Genomic DNA, 21036 nt, shown 5'->3' on the forward strand with positions numbered 1-21036 from the left:
TGTTACACTGCAAGAATTTCAGAATCAGGTCAAAATCTATCACAGAATAACTCTTCCATTAAGTTCTCCTGAGTGAACTGAAATCAGCCTCAAGATACAGTCTTCTTTGCAGTTTAGCTTTACATGCATAGGTAGCTTGATTATTTGTAAAAAAAATAAATAAAATACTGATGGATCATTATTCAAAGCTCACAAGTCAAGCACAGAATACTTACAGATTTCTGTAAGTTTCGGGTTGTCTCTGCAACCTGAACTTCACTGCCTCTTGTAACCATGTGATTCACTGGCTGCCATGAGACAAACCTGAATTGAGCCAGGTCATTGAAGACTCTATGGGCACTTGTAGACAATACAATCTAAAGAGAGTTGCTTTAGAATTCCTAATTCTCACTGGGCTGTGTTTGACTTGCAAGTGAAATTATATTCTTTGCATGGTCTTCTGAAGGAAATTTCCAAGCTTGAGGGATCGGATAAGATCAGTGGGAAAACTGTAAGTTCAGATTCAAAGAGAAGAGGGAACAAATCTGGTTTTAAGTGTCATTAAACATTTCCTTTCCTTCCCCCAAACTGAGCCAACAGGAGGAACTGTAGTCTCAGCCCTCATCCCTGTAAGACAGATTGCTGCTACTCATACAAGCGAAAATAAGCATCAGCTGGCACAAGGAAATACACTCTTCTGAGGGCACCCATGCTGTATGGGTGAAGTTAACACTTCAGCTCAGACCAGTTTACTGCTGGGACAGAGAATGGTGGGGAAGAGGCAAGAATCTTTGCCTTCTTATTTCTCCAGTAAGTATTTAGCGTTGTGGCAATGCCACAAACCCATGCTTAAAATCACTGTGTAGTTATTTATTATTTCAAAGGCTGCCAAAATTTTCCTGAAGAATGTAAGGGATGGGGAGAGGAAAGGGAGATTTCTAACATTTTATTTGTAAGCCAGAGATGAATGGAATTTTATGGATAACAAAAAGGCATTTTAGAACAGTTACAAATCCAAGAATCTTGACAATAGAGCCCTCCAAGCATACATACATACACATACATAATACTGTGTATCAGATACCTGTGAAATGTTTGCATATACATATAAAGAGTGTTGAGTACAGTTACAGTTTTGAGCTCACATGTTGAAGTGCCCAGAGAAATGGAATGAAAAAGCAGAGAGCCTTATTAATCCAATACACTTGCACAGCAGGTGCTGACAACAAACCCTGCATTTGTGAATGCCAAAGTAGCTCCACACGCAGCCTCACACTTTTTATCTGTTCGGCAGCCAGCATGCCACTTGTCAGTGACATCTCACCTGTATCTTTCCTGCACAGACAGCAAGAGTTATTTGACTTATAAACAGCTCACCACTAATGTGAAGAGGTGGAGGGCCCAGCATATACCCATCCAACTGCAGGGGATAAATTTGGTGAATCTGAAAGGGGAATCTAACATGGGAGAAATGGGGGGGGGGAGGAAATCTCTAAATAGTTCTAATTAAGCAACTATCCAATTACTACAGTGATGGCGACTAGTTTACTAATCATTATTTTAAAAGACTACATAGAATTAGTTTAATAATTTTTATTTACTAAGAATAATTCTTTAATAAAATAATTGCTTTTTAATTTTTAGGTAGAAATTATAAAAATTATGTTTTAAAGAACAGCATACCTAAGAATAGATGGGCTCTATTGTCCTTTGTACTTTCACAAATCTGGCTCCCATATGAGCCAGATGTGTAAGCACTATGCATCCAAGTGTCATGCAGTATTTCATATTTAGCCTTTTTAAATGACTGCAAACATTTTTCCACAAATCTGGAATCTTCATTCCTTGTATCTGTATAGGGTTAAACCTGGGTCAAATTCCATGAACCTGTTTGAAACAAATATTAACTAAGTTGAAATGTTTGCTGTGGTATCAATCAGTGAAGTGTCTGGTGCAGAAAAATCTATCAACTTCAAACTAAATCCTGGGCTGTCTTAATTAGATTCTTACAAAGCTGTACCGATCATGCCACACATGCCAGGTTTTGTTCACATTTACAACAGGAAAAACCCACAACTTTCAAGAGAAAAAACAGTATTTTTCAATTATAATCTGAAATTATCAGGATTTTCCTACAGTCTAAGACAAAATTAACAATTAGAATTATTTTGTCAGTTTTTTCTGCAAATGTTCAGTGCAAAGAATCTAAACCTGCTAAGCACAAGACGTCTTTATTGTATAAGAAATCATCAGGCAATTCCTACATACAAAGATGTATTCAAAACTTCCATCTTTTCTTTATTAGAATCTGAATGTATGTTGAATATATTTAGTATTAGATCACCAGTGTGAGTATCCTGTTGATCCTGCTACACTCTGAAAGCTTACTCTTACTGCCTTTAACTCACCTGACCATCAGCTTTGTCTAGGTTGTTTTAATCCATTAACAATCTTCTAAAATTTCTAGCTTCTAATCAATATTATCAGCCTCTGTTTTCTTTCTACTGGCTATGCCATCTATTTTAACAACCACAACAAGTCCTTTTCTTTCTAGATAATTTAGTATACCATGCTTGTGGGCAAATGTCAAATCCATACAAAACGAAAACATTAGCTAAGAGCAGTTCATCTGTTTTTCTAAGATCCTGAGATCAAAACATACACTACATTATATGACAGTAATTCCCTAGAGAACAGACATTTTTGATTGTAAGAAACCTTGATAAAATCATGCGCTTCCTTCTATAGTTAAGTAAAATACAGACTGTTCAATCTGTTACCCTACCCAATTTGGTAGTAACCTGGCAATCAGAGCATGCAGCGGTTACTTTATCAATCACACTAGATGGATCAGTATCTTTCTTACATATTAGTTTGCATAGCCCCAGGATAGGGAATGCGTGGCACTGGCCTCCTGATCCATCACTGCAGCACAGCAACTCACAGTAGAAAGTTCAGCTTCACAAGAATCTGAGACCTGCATCTCCTCTCTGTTTCTACGTGCCCTCTGGACTGCGCAGCTGTGAAATATATTGCCATGGGCCACCTCCTACCTGCTGTGCTCTCAGGTCTGTAAGCTCAAAACTGAGCTCCCTCATAGCAGGGGAGAAAAAGCAGATCTACGCTATGGAGCGGATGCATGGTAAAGACAAAGCGCAGCCCACCTCATGTTAGTTTCCGATCTTGGAGCAGTACATATGTGTTAGCACAGCACTACATTTGAACTAACTGGGGCTGGGGAAGTGAGGTTGGCTGCGATACTGAATTAACATGGAGATATGGCTTTCTGCATTTGTATTTCTTGCCTTAGAGTGCCAAGACAGCATCAGTACGCTGTACATTGTGAATATAATAGCTCAGATTAGCATTATATAGGATAAGAAAAGAAGGATATTTGCATCACAGCCTGCTCTACAATGCAGACATGCCTCCTGTGGCTTTCAGTTAAGGAGGTTTAGTGTGAGAGTTTGGTTAGGGATGGTGAGGCGGCAACTTGACCAGTGTGAGATTTCTGGAAGTAAAAAAAAAGTTTTTATTATCAACAGACCTTTAAAATGCTTTTTGTTGTCTAGTGTTCTGCAATAAGGGAGTTGCAAAGTCTTTTTTGTAAGAGAAGGTCCAACAGCATGACTCTCTTCAGAACACTTCTGTGATTTGACAAGGGAATGCCTTTGGGCTTCAAAAGTACCCTTTCCCTCATCAAATTCTGCTCAGCTTTTCCTGAGATATTATTCGTTAAAATTGCCATTTCCATTCTCTCTTTTGTGTGCCTCAAGAAAATACTGGCCTCCTGCCAGAATAGTAATTAGCACGACTATCCTAAGGCACACTGGCGATGCTACAAAGGCAGTAGCAAAGGGACCATGTGGGGAACACCTGGGAGCTGCAGCACAGTGGGAAACAGAAGTGAGAGGGGCAGGGGACCTGCGCAGCCTTCCCAAGACCAGCTTACCCAGCATTTGGCCCCTCCTCCACTAAAGGAGAGGGACACCACTGGGCCGCTGCTTTCCCCAAATATTAAAGCAATGACAGACTGAAAGGCAAGATAGAGTTTCCTAAGCCATCTTCTTCCTAAGCTTCTGCAATACAGCTTCTGTTGATCATGTCTTGCCTGAAAATACCAGATGGGGCACAATGTCCTGCATTTCTGGCAGATGAGACATAAGACAAAAATGCCCTGTCAATCAGGACCCAGCTGACCATCCACATTAACAAGCATGAAGACTTCATCTGGTCTCAGCTTAGACTAACTTGAATGTCAGCAGTCTCTGCAGTGATAAAAAAGGCTCAGCCGAAGGGCTGCGGAGAAAGCACACTGAAAGATTTAGTGGCACTCAAAACTTGTCTTCCTTTTAAAGTATTTGCACCAAAAAAGGTACTTAGGTACTACATTAAAAACCATGTAGTTTGTCAACCAAAGCACTAAGAGGTTAGGAAACACTACTGAGAACCAGCAGCATTAGTCTAACCCATCTCTTTATTCGGGTGTAGTTTTATATTACAAGATTTTAAATTCATTATTAAATTCTATATTTTAACTAATTATTACATTGGTTTTCCTTAGGAGTCCTGTCTTGTTCAGAGCACTAGACAGATATAGCTTACGCTGTTCTGACAACTCTTCCAGAGCCTGATTTTGCAAATTAAATACTGTCCTTTAACTATGGAGAGTTTTGGGGAACCTGAATATCAATAAAGCAAAATTTGTGTAATAAGACCAAACTACTACCCTAGAGACAGTGTCATCCAATTTATGCTTTATCCTACTGTTCATGGTCTTCTCAGTGCCATCCAGTTCTGTCAATCTGCTGCATCCAGCTATTCTTTCTCACATGCTAATTAGTTTGTTAGCTGTTCAGGAAGAGACCATTTTAATGTTATGCATTCATATACTACATAGCACAGTGAAACCTTGTTCATTGATTAGAGCCCTACTGGTACCACTAAAATAATTTACCACCCCTAGAAGAGCTAGCACACCAACACAGCACTTAAAAGACCACCTAGAAGTGCTGAGGCATGCAAAAGTTATGGGGAAAAAAATAACAAAACAAGTTCTTTCAAACCTTTAATAAATAAAGTGTTTCTTTTGTGACTGGGTTGCATTCTTTAAAATACATAATTTTGTCCACCCTGCTTTATCCATCATTCAGTTGAACACATATTGTGACAAAAAAACTGACAGAGCAAATAATAAAATATTCCCCACCAGAAGCAACGTATTAATATGTAGGCAAACCTCCAAAAATGTTTCTCTGTCTAAGGCTAACACAGGAGCATGGTTTTAAAACTAATTAGCAAGGTAACCTTTTTCCCCTTCCCTTAGGAAATCTACTGTGGCTGATCCAAAACACAGCGAATCCAAAATTCAAATCTAGGCTTCTTGCCAGCCATTACAGGACTAATTCCCACAACAGCCCAGAAAGCTTTAGCCATATTCAGTGTGCAACTGAATATATGTTTACAGCTAAAGCACAAGGTGTTGTTTGTTGCATGGAAGCTTTCCCTTTACACTGGCCATTCTAAGGTGCTTACAAGATCTCACCAAAAATAGCAAGCTAGCAACAGCTGTCATAAAACATGTAAAACTAAACACAGTAGCACAGGTATACTCATTTATGAGCCTTCCAGATAAAACAGCATCAACTGTTAATTACCCATACACACACAACCAACAGGAACAGGCACTTTCACAAAATTTTGCCAGAGCACAGCCCAGGTCCAAAGCCTGCAGCACAGACTTGGTCAGTCAGTGTGGCAGCACCCACATGGCAGGGCAGGTGCACTCTGTAACACAGCCCACTGTTGTGGTCTCTGGTTGTACCTCCTGGCTTCTTCCCAGCTGTGCGGTCAGGACAGAGCTGATGCGTGCACTGCTCTCCCACACACCTGGAATTTCCCTGCAAAGAAAACCCGCAGGTGGGGGAGACACACAGCACTCCCATCAGGGGATGGGAACACAGGCAGGCAGCAGAGATTCCGGCCCACCAGTGCAGAAGCCAAGCAAAACGTGGGCTGGGAGACCTCCACATGGAGAGAGGATGGAGCTCCATGTCTATGCTACTGCAAATTGTATCCCCGTGACGTGACCAGTGTCAGTGCAAGAGTACGCAAATGAGGGAAGTGGGATGAATGCCCTCCTAATTCATTGAAAAATCAAGAAGCACAGTGGCTTCCTTGGCTTTGGGCTGGCCAGAGAATAAAGACAAAGTCTAACATTAAATTTACACCACTAGAGTGTCATGTGAGATGAAAAGGCAAAAAGGCTGTATTTGTATTTGGAGAGGCTGAGTTAATGGGGTTACGGCCTACAGCTCATGCACACTACCATAATACAAAATGCACTGGTATCATACAATCAAATCATCTAGTCTATTAGCAGGATGCGTCCTAAAATGTGCCTTTATATGTTAAGCCTTTCACAGAAGAAACGTAATCTTCTCTTATTTTCATAATGCCATACACACCATTAAATACACAGTGTGTATGCCTCTGGAAAGGGTCCTGGTAACAGCCATTTCTATTTTATTTGCCTCTGCAGGAAAAAGGGAGACACTTCTGAAAGCAAAAAAATACCTACCTGCTCTACACGGTCACCTCTATTTTCTCAGGAAATCAAAAATACTGTTTTTAACAGTCCACCTTTAGTTCACAGCTGAATCGGACTTTCATCTCCATGGAATAAAACTTGGTTAGAAGCTTATCAAGCAACTGAATTCATAAATGTCTAGATTATGGCACAGAAATAAAGATACACTGATCAGGGCAGTCTATAGCTCCCAGTAACAATCAATAACCTTCTGCTAATACTGTTCTGACTTCAGACTCTACATGTTCAACTTCTGCTAAACAGAATAAATTGGCAAATATCTAGCCAATTCAATAACATTATTATTTTTCGATGAAATCTGACATCTCTTGAGGACAGGGTCTTGTGCAGTACTCTCAACTCAGAACAGTGAGTTTAAAAGCACAACTGCTTGCCTTAATTTAAACACAGGCCAGGCATTACTCCCTTCATAAAATTAAGGTAACATGGAGAGCACCCTATGAATACAGCGCTGGTCCGACCTGCTGAGCATCCCCTGCTCCTCACCTCTGACTGCCATAACCCTGCCATTTTGGGTGGGCACTCCAGACAGAGCTGCCCCAAGCCACTGCCTGCTTTGGCTGGAACATCTCAGCCTGGTTCTGATTTTCTTGCCTATTTAGGACTGTAATCTGGTGTAAAAAGCTCTCAGATGTCTGGTGAGTCCCTGTCAAAAAGGCTCAAGAGAGCATGGGCTGAACGATACAGAGATGGTTCGGGCAGAGAGAAAATGTCATTGCCAACACTCTGACCCCTGGGGCTCTACCAATGAACAGGCAGCCATCACACCAACCATACGATACACTATGGAACAGGCATTCAGCAAGTGGTCCAAGTGAAGCAGCCTGTGATATGCTCAGGGACATTGCTTCGCAGACACTGCAGGGCCAAGCAAAGCTGGACAGCATAGTGCACTAAGCACTAGCTTCCAGGCACAGTATTAAAAGGGAAAAAGATTAATCCTACTATTATATCATAATTTTGTACTACTTATACTTTCTTCATTTAGTTTTCAACAATATTTAGCATTTGATTCTGTTCCTACCCAAGATACTAACAGCTGTTCCAACACTTTAATGCAAACAAACGCAAAGAAATTATTACTGGAAACCTGAGCCAGGAAATCATGAAAGTTAGTGAACGTATGAGTCTAATGTTCTACAGGCAAATGGCACAAACAGGGTAAATTTTACATACGGAAAATCCAATTTGCTGTGTCTTTTACTCACCGTTTGATGACTTCGGTCACAGTAGCGCAGTCCAAAGTAATCTATCTCCACTAGGTTTAAGTGACGAAATACGTAGCCCAGGACAACCGAGCCTTTCGTTGACTTCTGTGGGAAAGAATTTACAGAGCCTTTTCACAAAGATATTCTGCCTTTGTCAGCTATGTGCAGTGGCATTCATGCATTCAGTTAGCTTTGTCTACAAAAAAGGAGGCAGTTCCCAATGCCTTTAGCAAAAATTTCAGCTGTGCAGAAAAGAATATTTTGTACTCGTACATGTTTAAGTCCATCGTTCTGTAAATACTACTAAGTAGATAGCAGATCAACATATACAAAACACAAAAAACCCCAAAACTAAAAAAAAAAACACTCAAATGTACTTTAATACATAAGATGCTAGTGAACCTTACATTTTTCTAGAAAATTTCTATTCTCTGATCAAAATTCTAATCCCCATGACATACTGTAATTCTAAAATCATACTCTTCCTTCCAATATAGGCCTGTCACTCAAAATGATAACATGGATCAGGAGGCAAAACTCCGCCCTTAAGAGCTATTTTATCATAATTAAATTAATTTGAATTAATTTATTAAATAAATTTGTATCAACTTACTAATTTAAATTTTAAAAGTCATCAGTAGCTGCGCTGTTACTACACTTTGTGAAGAAGGCTAGGTTTTATTTGTTTCCTTTTAAAATATGTTTGAAAGTAGAAGTGGAAGCAATCCAACACTGTGAATTGAAATAATCCCTTTGTTTTCTTGAATAGTACTTCATTAAGGGTCTATGCCAGTATTTGCAAACAATGATGGGGACATCACTGCAAACAACATTGCACTGTTGAGAACGCATTATAAAAAGCTCACTTCCACCTGAATGCCTCTTATTTGTTGGTTCACCTGGCAGCCAACAACAGACAGACTAGGAAGACTGAGAAAAATTATACACAACAATCCCCCCCAGAATCAGTTACAGCCTTTGACTATTACAGTCCTAAATTCCACAAGAAAATATGGACATGACTTATAATTAGCTTTTGGTTAACTGCTTCATGTTGTATAAACTGTTAGACTGTAGTAAAATCACCAGAGAGAAAAGAAACAGGAAGAGAAAGCTGTGGGATATTGTTTGTGCTATTTCACTTTTTTAGCCTACAAACAAATAATGCCAAGACTAAAATGACAAATAATACTGATTTTAAAAAAATTTAATTTAGCTTTGCTGGTGAAGTATCAACGACATAACGACAGTCAGGATGCATCCTTTGTTTTTTTCAGCTGGTGCATTTGGTCAGGATTTGTACCTCATCACACAGGCAGGGCCAATACAACAATTTCAGAGGGCCACTCACACTCTCAGCAAGCCATGACAAGGTAAACATCTCTGGTAGGCTGCGAATTGTGTGTCCATGCTATTCACCAGATTTACTATATATTCGCTTAAACCAGGAGATGGTCTTGAAAGTTTCTCAATGTGTAACAGTCCAAAGCCATCATACAGGTTATTTTCACTAAGCAACGACAATTACATAGTCCCTCAGCATGTACAGTGAGACTTAATTTTCAGACACAAAACAGAAAACAATTTTGGGGACAACATGACTCAGGCAAGCAGAAATTGACTAAATGTCATTTTAGCATTTTGGTTAAAGCAGAGTGATACAGTGATTCTATCATCGGATTCCTCAACAAGAACAACGGGTTGTAAGAATAATGTGGCAGAAGAATCAGCCCATCTTAATTATAGAGTGACTATCAGGAGCACTACAGCAAAAAGACAGAAACAAAACAAAACACACCTTAAAAAGTGTAAAAAAATACAGGTTAAATTATTAGACAGAAGGGATTCATGACTAAAGCAGTAATTGTCCTGCCTCATTTTACCTTTAAATCATAGAATCATTAAGGCTGGAAAAGACTTTTAAGATCATCAAGTCCAACCATCAACCAACACCGCCATGCCTCTTAAACCATGTCCCAAAGTACCATGTCTACATGTGTTCTGAACACCTCCAGGGATGGTGACTCCACCATACCTCTGGGCTGCCTGTGCCAATGCCTGACCACTCTTCCAGTAGTTAACCAAAAAGCAGGAGAGATATCCCTCTGAAAAGCACATAGTTATCATTCATAAGTCACATAAGGCAAACTACCTTCACCACTGGAACTGTTTCCATTATCATTTAAACAGTACAATAATATCTTGGGAACCTAGTATTGGACAGGCATCTCTAGAAACAGACACAGGAAAACTCAAAATAAACAAGCAGCCCTGACTCCAAACGACCCTTGCAGACAAATGATGGTGACCCTTCCAACTGGGTACTAAACATTGCAAGAATATTATAGACAGAAGGAGCTCCACCATAAGCTGCTCAGAGCCACAAGGTTTTGACACAGTTAACCAAAGTACGCTTAGTAAACCTTTGCAGAAGGCATAAAAAGGGCTGCCTGCACCATGCCTTACAGGGGACATGGAGTGGTGCCCACCAAAGGCATGGTGAGCTTCTCTGATTGTGACGCTCAAATCCGTTTGCTTTCAATGCATTTTCCACTCTTTGTCTGACCAGTAACATTATTCATAGCATCAGATACTTTTATTAGCAGAACTAATTAATAGTAATACAGTGGCAAAGATGAAGCTGTCAATTTTCCATTCAGGCATCTTACAATAATAATACACGCTCCTGGGAGTAATCAAAGATACTAATATAACAAAAAACCTCAAGTCTCACAGGAGTTTAACTTGCATAACTCTGTACCTGTTTAGGATTCAGCTAGCCTTCTTGGCTGGAAGTCTTCTTCAGTCAGCTGAGGACTGCAATGGGCTCTATGTAAAGAGTCTTTGGGACAGCCTTCCTCCTGTAGCAGCTAAAGCGATTGTGTTATCCCCAAGAAACATGCACATTTCACACCTGGTTTGGCTGAAATTAAAGACTCTCCTCTTTCCTTTCACAGGTAAATGGTAACAATGTGTAAAAAGCTTTTTAACTGCTTTTTAATTATATTGCTAGGCTGAGAGAAAATGTAAATGCCTGTTAATTTATTCTCTTGACACAGCTCAGTTAACACTTCCATCGTTGCAGGTCCGGCACAAACAGGTGGTCCAGCTGTGGGGAAACGATAGAACTTAAAAAGGCTGGGCGTACTCCACCTCTACAGCAGCAAGATCCTCAACACTTTGGTTATCCTCAGCCAAAACAGACTGTGTGCAGTAGTCTCTGTAGCCCTCCTCACCAACTCCTTTCACATCCTTCAGCAATGCCTGTGTGTACACAAGCAGTGCTTTGCAAGGGAACTGCCAGGATGAGAGCCAGCAGGTATCCCCACACCATTCTAACCTCACCTTCCTTAACCTCATATTTTCCCAGCACTGAGGACACTCTTCAGGTAAAACACTGACCTTTGCTGAAACCACTGCAACTTCACCGTCAATTAAAATTCTCATTTTAAGCCACATGACTTCAGGGTTTCATGTAAGTAAATTGCCTCTTAGAGTGGTGTTAAGAAAGCAGGATTGCTGATGAATCCCTAAGTGGCTGCTTCTCAGTCCTGAAATACATTTTAACTGGATTTGAAGAAAGTTTTGCAAACTGTAAAAAGCCACTTTATTTCCCCTGATAAATTACAGCAAAATTTAGCAAAACTGTAAACTAAAACTATCAAAGACGTTAGCAGGATTACATTCACATCATATGACATTGCAAAAATTACATAATCTCCCTCGCATTAAGCTCAGACTTGCTAGAGGCTTGCATACTTAGGGGTAAACCCACGTATATTTGAAAATATCATCAGCAATGCTTTCAAGAGAGAACAAAGAATTGTCAAATGAGTCATACCATCTTGCTTTACATGTTAGCACCATGGCTTCATAAACCAGAAAGGCAGGTTTCTACCGGCTAAAGAAAATGACAGCCAGAACATTCAGGAGAGATCTCATTTAACTGTTTGGGTTTTTTTTTTTAATCAAAAAGAAGTAATTTGGGGGTTTGTTTGTTTTTTTTTTTAATGGTACAGAGAGTACTGTATTTTTACATATTTACACTACTGTATATTTATTCACCAGGAATTTTTGTATTCCACACTGTTCATTGCTTTTTAGCTCCAGTGAGGTTTTTCTAGTTAGGCATTTTTTAATTTTCTCTTTTGTATTGTACACAGCAGTGCAGGCCAAATCAAATCCATGATTGATGTTAACTGACTTTAAAGACAAAGCAAGATGTGCAGCAATGTCTGCCTCAGTAGGATGCTAGCCCTTCTGTTAAAAGTGGTGTAGGTAGTGAAGCCTCTTTTTATTAGAAACAAAATAAAAACCACATTGCCTCTTTTAGTTCAAGTACCCATCGTGAAACCTTCCTCCTGAAAGTAATTCAATCCACACTCTACCTCGTACAACCGCATAAATGCTAAGGAATATGCAGATGAATTCATGAGCCTTTGCTTAAAAAAAAAAAAGGCTTAAAACTTTTGTTGAACATAACCGTTGTCTTTTGAGATGCCTCCCCAACCACGACCATTGTTAGAGTCTATTGGAAAGTCACAACTGATGCTGAATTAGTTATTTTGTTTATACACTGGCAAGAAATAACAATACAGAACAAGAGCAGAAGGTTTCTAATGCGGAACATGGGTGTTCATATTAGAGTACGGAAAAACAAGGAAGATGCTATGGGGGACAACACACAATCATGCTGACATATTCAGAAACACCTGTGTAATATCCCCACATTTCTCTGTCAAGTACAGGTCTGCATGAGTTACGCTGCTAACAAGCCCTCCAAGCTGGAAGTGCGTTTGATCTGCTACCTATGTGCTAGACAGCAGCTAGTGTCGATCCAGTACATGAGGTACTCTGCACATGCTAGTAATGGAGCATGGGTGCCAGCACCTTCCCCACCAGTGTGCAGGGAAGAGCGGAAAGCAAGCACAGCTTGGTGGGTATGTCAGCACCACGCCATGTGCTTTGACCAGACAACCCGTATTGGTATACTGAGGCAGACATGCTCTGAACAGTAAACTTAACACCCTGTTTTCAGAGACCAAACTGCAGTATTTTGCCCTAAGTAAAGGTTACTAAGGAGAGATGAAAATTATGCACAAAAGCAGCATGCAGTCATGCAACTAAGGGTGAGAAGAGCTACCAGTTCATCCCATTCCTGGTAGATACATAACAGAAACAGGTGTCTCCAAACAACACTTTCTCACTGCTGTTCTTTGTCCATTTCCCCACCCTAACCTCAAGCTCTGAAAAGACCAGACACCACCACTGTTTTCCCTCAGCTTCCATCTATAAAAGCAGCAAGGCACAAGACACTAAAATCAAAGTTCTTGGTGGCCTTTAACAACATAGAGTAAGCATCCCTTTTTCCCCAAGGCAGTCAGTCTGCCAGGCCCCAGTTTTCACTCTGTGCATTCAAGCAGAGAAATCTTTAAATTAACAATGCTAAATATTTACAAATATTCATCTAGATAAAACTGCTTGACCTTAATTTGCAGAATGCAGGTTCAAACAGAGAATAATTTACATTAATGATACTTTATATGTGCAGACATCCCCAACACAATCACGTAACAGAAGTAAATACTTTGAGAAACTGAGGCTTTAACACATGCAAATATAATACCGCAGTCTGCCCTAAGTATACTGCATACAAACATACCATCCAAAATGTACTAATCCATCCCTCCCTCTCTCCTCATCTTGCACAGGCAGCAGATAGGCCAACCTGTCTTCAGCGGTTTTTTTCTGAGAACTCCTCACAAATTTACGGACACATGCACAGACCTTCCCATCTCTGTTCCAAGGAACTTAACACAGTGCCTGATCTGTCTGCTGGATGTAACCTATGGCACTGACTTTGTAAGTGCTGTATGTTCAGATGCCTCGTAGACTCGTTTTGGTTTTACTAATGGCCAATCTAATGCATTCCAGTTAGAAAATGCTATTGTAGAAAAATATCCAAAGGTGCATCTTTGTCTGGTTTTGCAATTAGTGTATCCGTTCTGAATTTATAAAAACCATTAAAAGTTCCACTTAGAGGCCAACTCCTTGAGAGAGGGGAACATTCCTGGGAGCAGGGTCTCCAGCTAATTGAACCTCTCCCCTTGTAACTACTGGCTAGAGTGCACTTCAAGGTTCTGTCACAGACAGATGTAAACTGATCTACTTGACTCTAAGAAAAGACACATTAAAAAGTTAAAAAGAAATATTTAACAAAATATTTCGCTTATGGGAAACTACTTCAGCTCAGTGCGCTCCTTTTTTAACAGAAGATAGCAGCAACTATATATCCTTGGTAGAGTAATGCTATTTGTATGTGCACACACATTATAAAAAAATGCTCCAAGCAGGAATCAAAGTCCAGTGAACACAACAAAGGACAATCAGAGCAAGCAAATAAGTAAAAGAAAGAAAAGTGGATTTTAGAAATGTAATTACATACTTAGTAATGCTTTAAAATTTATCTCATATCAGCCAAGGACAATAGTTTGTACAATGGCAGCAAACAGTGCTACTAAGTGAGATTCTGGGCATATAAATTATGTTTAAAAATTTGTTCACTAATATATCCCCTAATATTAAAATTATCCAGTTCATGAACATCTACATTTACCATATGGCAGATGAGTTAAAGAACCAACAATAACGCATTTCAGCTTTTCATAGAAAAGAGCTCTTCTGAGGAACTGAATGGCAATGATCATTACCATCATTCCAGTACACTTTGAGTAATTCCTACATCCAAGAAAGAAATCATTATAATAATAATGAAATTCAAAAATACAGCATACAATCACTCATTTCAAATGGTTAAGATGTTGGCAACTATTATTTCACTATTTTTCAGAAAATATTCTTCGTACATAGCTCTGTGACCTTGTATATCTTCTTGGCACGCAGGGCCTCTGTGTGTCCTGATTAGGGATGCTCCAGAAATAGGCCACAAGGACCTGGCAAGGCAGAAGACAAGAACGTGCAAATTTATAATGCATGCACTTCTCATGCACTCTCACAGGTGTATTTTAAATAATTCCCGATGAATATGGAAGATGCATCCCTTTGGACCCACCAAAGGCTGCGAAGCTGCGAGACAGGAGGAGGTCCTTTTCTCTGAGAAGCTGTGAGCGGCTCCGTGGTCGAGCAGGGCTCTTGTGGGTGCATGGTAGAAGGTGAGGGCGCACGTCCCCGCCCTGGGCTGCCTGGCAGCAGCCAGCAGGCACCCCGCAGGGTGGCAAGGGGGAGACCAACATGCCAGCTGTGCTGCAGGAGGCCCCTTTGTGGGCAGGCTGCCTGCAAAAACACACTGCCCTGGGACTTGGGGGAGGCAAGGGTCACGCTGCCCACCTGGGAACAGCACCCACGTGGGGAGCTCACAGAGGCTGCTGCACCTTCACCTCACCCTCCTGCACCATGCCACAGCACCCCCGCCCCCACGGGCAAATCCCACCAGCAGTAAAAGCAGTGGGGCTCTGCAATTCTTCTCCAAAGGACAGTGCACAAAACCCCGGGAACCAAACCCAGGGAACACGTGAAACCCTGCAAGTGTGGAGGCGGCGGGTGTTGGTCATGTCTGCAGAGCAAAGCTCAGTGCATCCCAAGCCTCTTCCTTCTGACTTGCACCATCCCCAGAGGACAGTGCTGCTTCACACCCAGCCTGAGCTGCCTTCAGAAGTGCCTCAGCAGAGCTCACTGTATAGAAAGGTCACCACTACACAACGGGATGTGCGTCTTGCGGAGAGAAAGATGCAGAAGAGAAAAGATATGCATGCTTTGAAAGGCCTGTTTAATGGAGAGGGTTATTCTTATTTCCTCCCTCTACTTCCCTGTGTCACCCTTGTCAGAGCCAGAAAGAAAAGGAGCCTGCGTCCTTTGAAGAAATTAATTCTCTCTGTGTCTTGTCTGTTAATTTTGCATCTAAGGATCCCACTGTTTTTCTCATAACTTTTTCTCTTGAGCTTCCTGTAAGATCTCTTGACTGAATAATAATGAGACAGTTCAGTTAACTGAATCAAATGATAAACAAAACCAAGTCTGATACGAAGACGTGTTTCTGAAGAAGGAAAATATGATAAATTTTTCACAAATGTGTTTTGAGCTGAGCTGCATAGAAGGCTTTGAGGTGTGACTTGACTTGAAGACACAGATTTAAACCTCTGTGCTATTCCAGCATAGCCTTTACTCTTGAACATGGGGAGTGGAAAAAATGTTAAAGAGCAAATAGAGAATTACCATCATAAGTTTCTGACTCCATCACCAGAGCTTTGAAAAGACTTAGAGAAAGAAAGTAGAGGATAAGGGGAAAAGAAGGAAAAAAAAGTGGGACGACAGAGGTAAAAGTCAGGGAGTAGCAGAAAGAAGAATCCTAAGAAACAGAAGAAGAGGCCACTTATGCTTAGGAGTCATACTGAAGGAAAATATGGTCAAGAGGTTCATAGTGTCACCAGGGCCACGAGCAAGTGCTAAGCTGGACAGCAAGTTTCAGCTCTGCTTGGGGAGAGGGAGCATGAGAAGGTGGTTTGCTCTTTGGTCAGAGAGTCTTGTGGTGCTCTGTACAAACAAGCTTTTGCAGGTATGCTCAGCTCTGACAGTTCAGCTGTTCATTCTGAATGAAAGAAATGGCAAAATAAAGGATTAACAAGATGTACACTGATCTTTTATGTTTCCCATTCTTCTTGTTCCTCAGAAATCCCCAAACAATCCAACATAAAAAACCTCCACTGTTTTACTAATAATTTGAGCCAATTTCTTACAAGACTGTAACTGTACTACTTCTCTGCTTAACAGCTGAAGTAGTAGTAAAATCCTGAAACACTTTGACAGAATGAGTTTCTCCTCTTTAATTTTTAACATTTTCTCGTTCTGAAAGCCTTTTAGTATTTAGCTCTTTACTGACATTGTCCCTTGACAGTCTTGCACTTAAAGCAGTTAATCAAAGCACGTGACATATTTAAATTAAGTTCTTGTGCTCTGAGACTGCCATGCATAATGAGTTTAATGTGCTCTGTAAAAATGCATACAACACCGAATTAAAAAGAAGTGTTTAGACTGATGACCATAGGAAAATTTAGGAATGTTAGAAGTGATGCTTTGGTACTTAAAGTGCCTCCCTTTTGCTCATAGGCAGAAATCACAAAGTCTGTCGAAGAGGTGGAATACAACAAGCATACTAGAACTAGACAATCAAAATTAAAAGATGGTACCTTTGTATTTATTCTGCAATTTGTATTTTGTATGTACATTGATAGAACCCACCTAAGAAATATTGCTCTGGTAAAATATAAGACATAAAGGAGATAAGGCAAAAGAAGTAAGAAATAAGGAAGAAGATCTGAAATAGGTGACAGGATGGAAATTGAAAATGCTTCAGGAGATATTTATTTTGATACAAGACAAAATGAGCACCATAAAAAATAGATTTTTAAAATTACAACAGACTTACATGAGAAAGGATTCAAAGAGGACTTCAGTGAATGGAAAAAAGGTATTGTAGAAACCATGTCAGGATAATTAACTAGAAAACATAGGCTGCTTCCTTTATTTGGAATGAATGTGCCAAGAGTAACTACATCATCTTTTCTCTGCCAGGAGAAAACTGCTGAGGCACTTCTGAAGGCAGCTCAGGCTGGGTGTGAAGCAGCACTGTCCTCTGGGGATGGTGCAAGTCAGAAGGAAGAGGCTTGGGATGCACTGAGCTTTGCTCTGCAGACATGACCAACACCCGCCGCCTCCACACTTGCAGGGTTTCACGTGTTCCCTGGGTTTGGTTCCCGGGGTTTTGTGCACTGTCCTTTGGAGAAGAATTGCAGAGCCCCACTGCTTTTACTGCTGGTGGGATTTGCCCGTGGGGGCGGGGGTGCTGTGGCATGGTGCAGGAGGGTGAGGTGAAGGTGCAGCAGCCTCTGTGAGCTCCCCACGTGGGTGCTGTTCCCAGGTGGGCAGCGTGACCCTTGCCTCCCCCAAGTCCCAGGGCAGTGTGTTTTTGCAGGCAGCCTGCCCACAAAGGGGCCTCCTGCAGCACAGCTGGCATGTTGGTCTCCCCCTTGCCACCCTGCGGGGTGCCTGCTGGCTGCTGCCAGGCAGCCCAGGGCGGGGACGTGCGCCCTCACCTTCTACCATGCACCCACAAGAGCCCTGCTCGACCACGGAGCCGCTCACAGCTTCTCAGAGAAAAGGACCTCCTCCTGTCTCGCAGCTTCGCAGCCTTTGGTGGGTCCAAAGGGATGCATCTTCCATATTCATCGGGAATTATTTAAAATACACCTGTGAGAGTGCATGAGAAGTGCATGCATTATAAATTTGCACGTTCTTGTCTTCTGCCTTGCCAGGTCCTTGTGGCCTATTTCTGGAGCATCCCTAATCAGGACACACAGAGGCCCTGCGTGCCAAGGAAACATCACGGTAATTTCATTTGCTGCTGTCCTAAAGGTTCATTAAGCTATTTCTTTCCACCTGTCGATTGCAAACTGGGTATTTTGGTACTGAATTTGATGGAGTCTACACTGCAACCAGTCAACAACTTTTTTAGATATAAACTTGTTATTCGTGTAGGAGAGTCTGTATTTTCAGTTAAAGATTCACCTGTGTTTGAATATATTTTCATTGAAATACACACTATCCTTTTAATGTCTATGTAATAATCACATGATCATAGAATATCTCACTACATCCCCAAAAAGATTTTCCAGTACGTTTTATCACTATTTAAAATTTTTCTTTCCAGTTCAGTGGAGTTTAACTATTCGTTTTAACTGACACTAGAAAATCACTTACTCCTGCCATGTTTACAGAAGGTAAAAGGATAATTTTTTTTCCTAAAAAATATTCATACTTCTCCGGCACAAATTTGATAACTCGATTGCCACAGTGCTTCCATGAAACTAATTTGATTCTATGAGAAACTTAATTCTCATTAAAATGTCTAATAATAACCATCCTGAATTTTATCTGAAAAAAATTAAAGATTACATTTTTTTAAAATGCCTTTTTTGTTTGTTTTTTTTTTTTAAATAAACATTCCTCATGAGAGAAATGGAAGATACACTGCTGGTATTTTTTGATCTAAAGGTAGTTTTCTAGATATGCTCACAAGCAACACACACACACACGAAAAAACAAAAAAACAACAGTCAACATGTTTGCACCAGGACAGGAATAAGTTATCCATTAGCAGCTTGTAATGGCTGCTAATGGGGAACTCTATACACCTGCATTCTCTCCTGCACCTTCTAGAGTTTCTGGCTGTTCTGAAGAGCTACTATCCAGTGCCACACACTACGTGGGGTCATATTACCATTTTACTGGTACTGGGCTGCATTCAACTTAACAACCTTGAATGAAAAAAAAAAAAAAAAAAAGGCCCTCCAAGGAATAGGAATGACTCTAACAGATCCAGGCAACAGAGGAGGATGAAAAGGACATATCTGTCACATATCATAGGTGCTCTTCACACTGACTAGTACTGCCTGCCCCTTCTCCCCCACAGTCACAGCAGGGGTGCCTCATTCAGCTGTCAATCCATTCCTGAATCATTCAGCTGTCAATCCATTCCTGAATCATTCAGCTGTCAATCCATTCCTGAATCATTCAGCTGTCAATCCATTCCTGAATCACTGCAGATTTCAGCCCTGCATTATTCGGATAAACCAGAATCTGAGCCAGAGATTTTTTGAAGAATGATATCCCTGCACATAAACAAACACACAAGACAAGTGTTAAGTTCAAATAATGACACACACAAAAAAAATTTAAAGCATTAAAGCAACCTCCAAACTGCTAATTTAGCCTCAGGCATGTATGTACTGTGACAGTGTTACCAGCAATTGTTCCCCCTCAACTCACACAGGACTGTCATCATCATCTTTTTGGTATCATTCCTCAGAGCTGGCTGCCAGTCCTGAGCTCCTTAATTAGATCTACCCAGCGTATCAAGGTTTTTCCCTGTTTTCCCTAACCACTTCCCAGTTCCTTGTCCTCTCCTCCTACCTGCCTCTTTCTAGATAGCACCCTCCATGCTCATACTCCCTTGCCACATACATTTTCACTTCCCTCAGCCTGTCATCCCCACTGGTTCCTGCATATTCCTTGAACTCCCTGCACACTGAATCAGAGGCCATTCCACCCTACTCTACTTTGACCCTTTGCCAATCTACTTCTTAACTCTTCTCCTGCCAGTTTGGCCTTTGTCCCCACAGGAACCATGCCAGGAGATTTCTCCATGGTGTTGTATTGTGGGATAGGTGGTGCAGAAACACATCAGACAGCTCCAGCTGCAAGAAAATTGTTTCCATTCTGCTGCCCAAACTCAAGCACCAAAACCACCAGTTACGCAGGTGATGCAATGCCAGCAGGACCTGATAGGGACAGTAAGAGATAGCATCCTTACAGGATTTAACCGATAAAGTTTGAGGAAATCTCTCCTGAGAGAGGTATTTCAGTGTCACAAACAGGTTCACGGTGGGCATATCTTTCAAAGAAAGAGAACACACCTCTGGCACGGTGACCATACTGATGGCAATTACCAAGTCTTTGCTTCAACAGTTTCTCAGACAAAAGTTGTCTGGGTTTCTTTTTCTTTGGCAGCCAATATTTTTTCCTTGCTTCACTCTGGAGAATAACTCAACTGTTTTGAATGAAACTTTGTGAAATAACATACATAACTCATCACAGAGTTCAAAACTTGATGACTGGCAAACCTACAAACAGACCAAGCAACTTCAGTAGTGGTAATAATCCTCTCCCTAGCACCTTCCATTCAGAAAGATCCCACAAGCTTTTCAGAATGAATTTATAGCTATTTCCTCAGAGATATTATTAAAAACCCAGTATTATTCTCAACTAGTTCTTGGATATGGAGCTACAGTGACAAACCAGCTTTCTTCCTCTGAAAAAGTAATGCACAAAATATTCTGTGTGGTTTTAAGGGAAACTGTGGCATACTTTAGCGAGTTCTTTTTTACCCTGTGACCTCCATTCCTTTCCTCTCTTAGTAATTAAACCTTTCAAGTGGTAACTTGATGTTAATCCCAGTGATTCAGACAAGGACACTACTTTCTCACTTAGTCTTCATTTGTACCCCAAAATGGTTAGTATATTTTGAAGTGCCTTTATATGCTATGGGAAACCTGTGTATACATACAAACACAATTTAGCATGTTCATGTATAAGGAACAGTAGGTCACTGTTTAACCAGTCAACATTCAGTAGCTACTTGACCATCAGTAAATACTATACCTATGT

At 40.8% G+C, this 21036-nt stretch overlaps 1 protein-coding gene across 4 annotated transcripts in view; it reads right to left on the minus strand.

Moving 5' to 3' along the window:
- The window catches only part of EPB41L4A (erythrocyte membrane protein band 4.1 like 4A), a 140353-nt gene that overhangs the window by 75771 nt on the left and 43546 nt on the right, over positions 1–21036 (minus strand). For all 4 annotated transcript variants that reach the window (XM_064438852.1, XM_064438850.1, XM_064438849.1 and 1 more), the window contains one exon: positions 7798–7902. In XM_064438852.1, the coding sequence (XP_064294922.1) occupies positions 7798–7902 (105 nt within the window). The remainder of the gene's footprint in view (positions 1–7797; positions 7903–21036) is intronic.

This window comes from Phalacrocorax carbo, chromosome Z (genome assembly GCF_963921805.1).
Source record: "Phalacrocorax carbo chromosome Z, bPhaCar2.1, whole genome shotgun sequence".
In the NCBI taxonomy this organism is placed as follows: domain Eukaryota; kingdom Metazoa; phylum Chordata; class Aves; order Suliformes; family Phalacrocoracidae; genus Phalacrocorax; species Phalacrocorax carbo.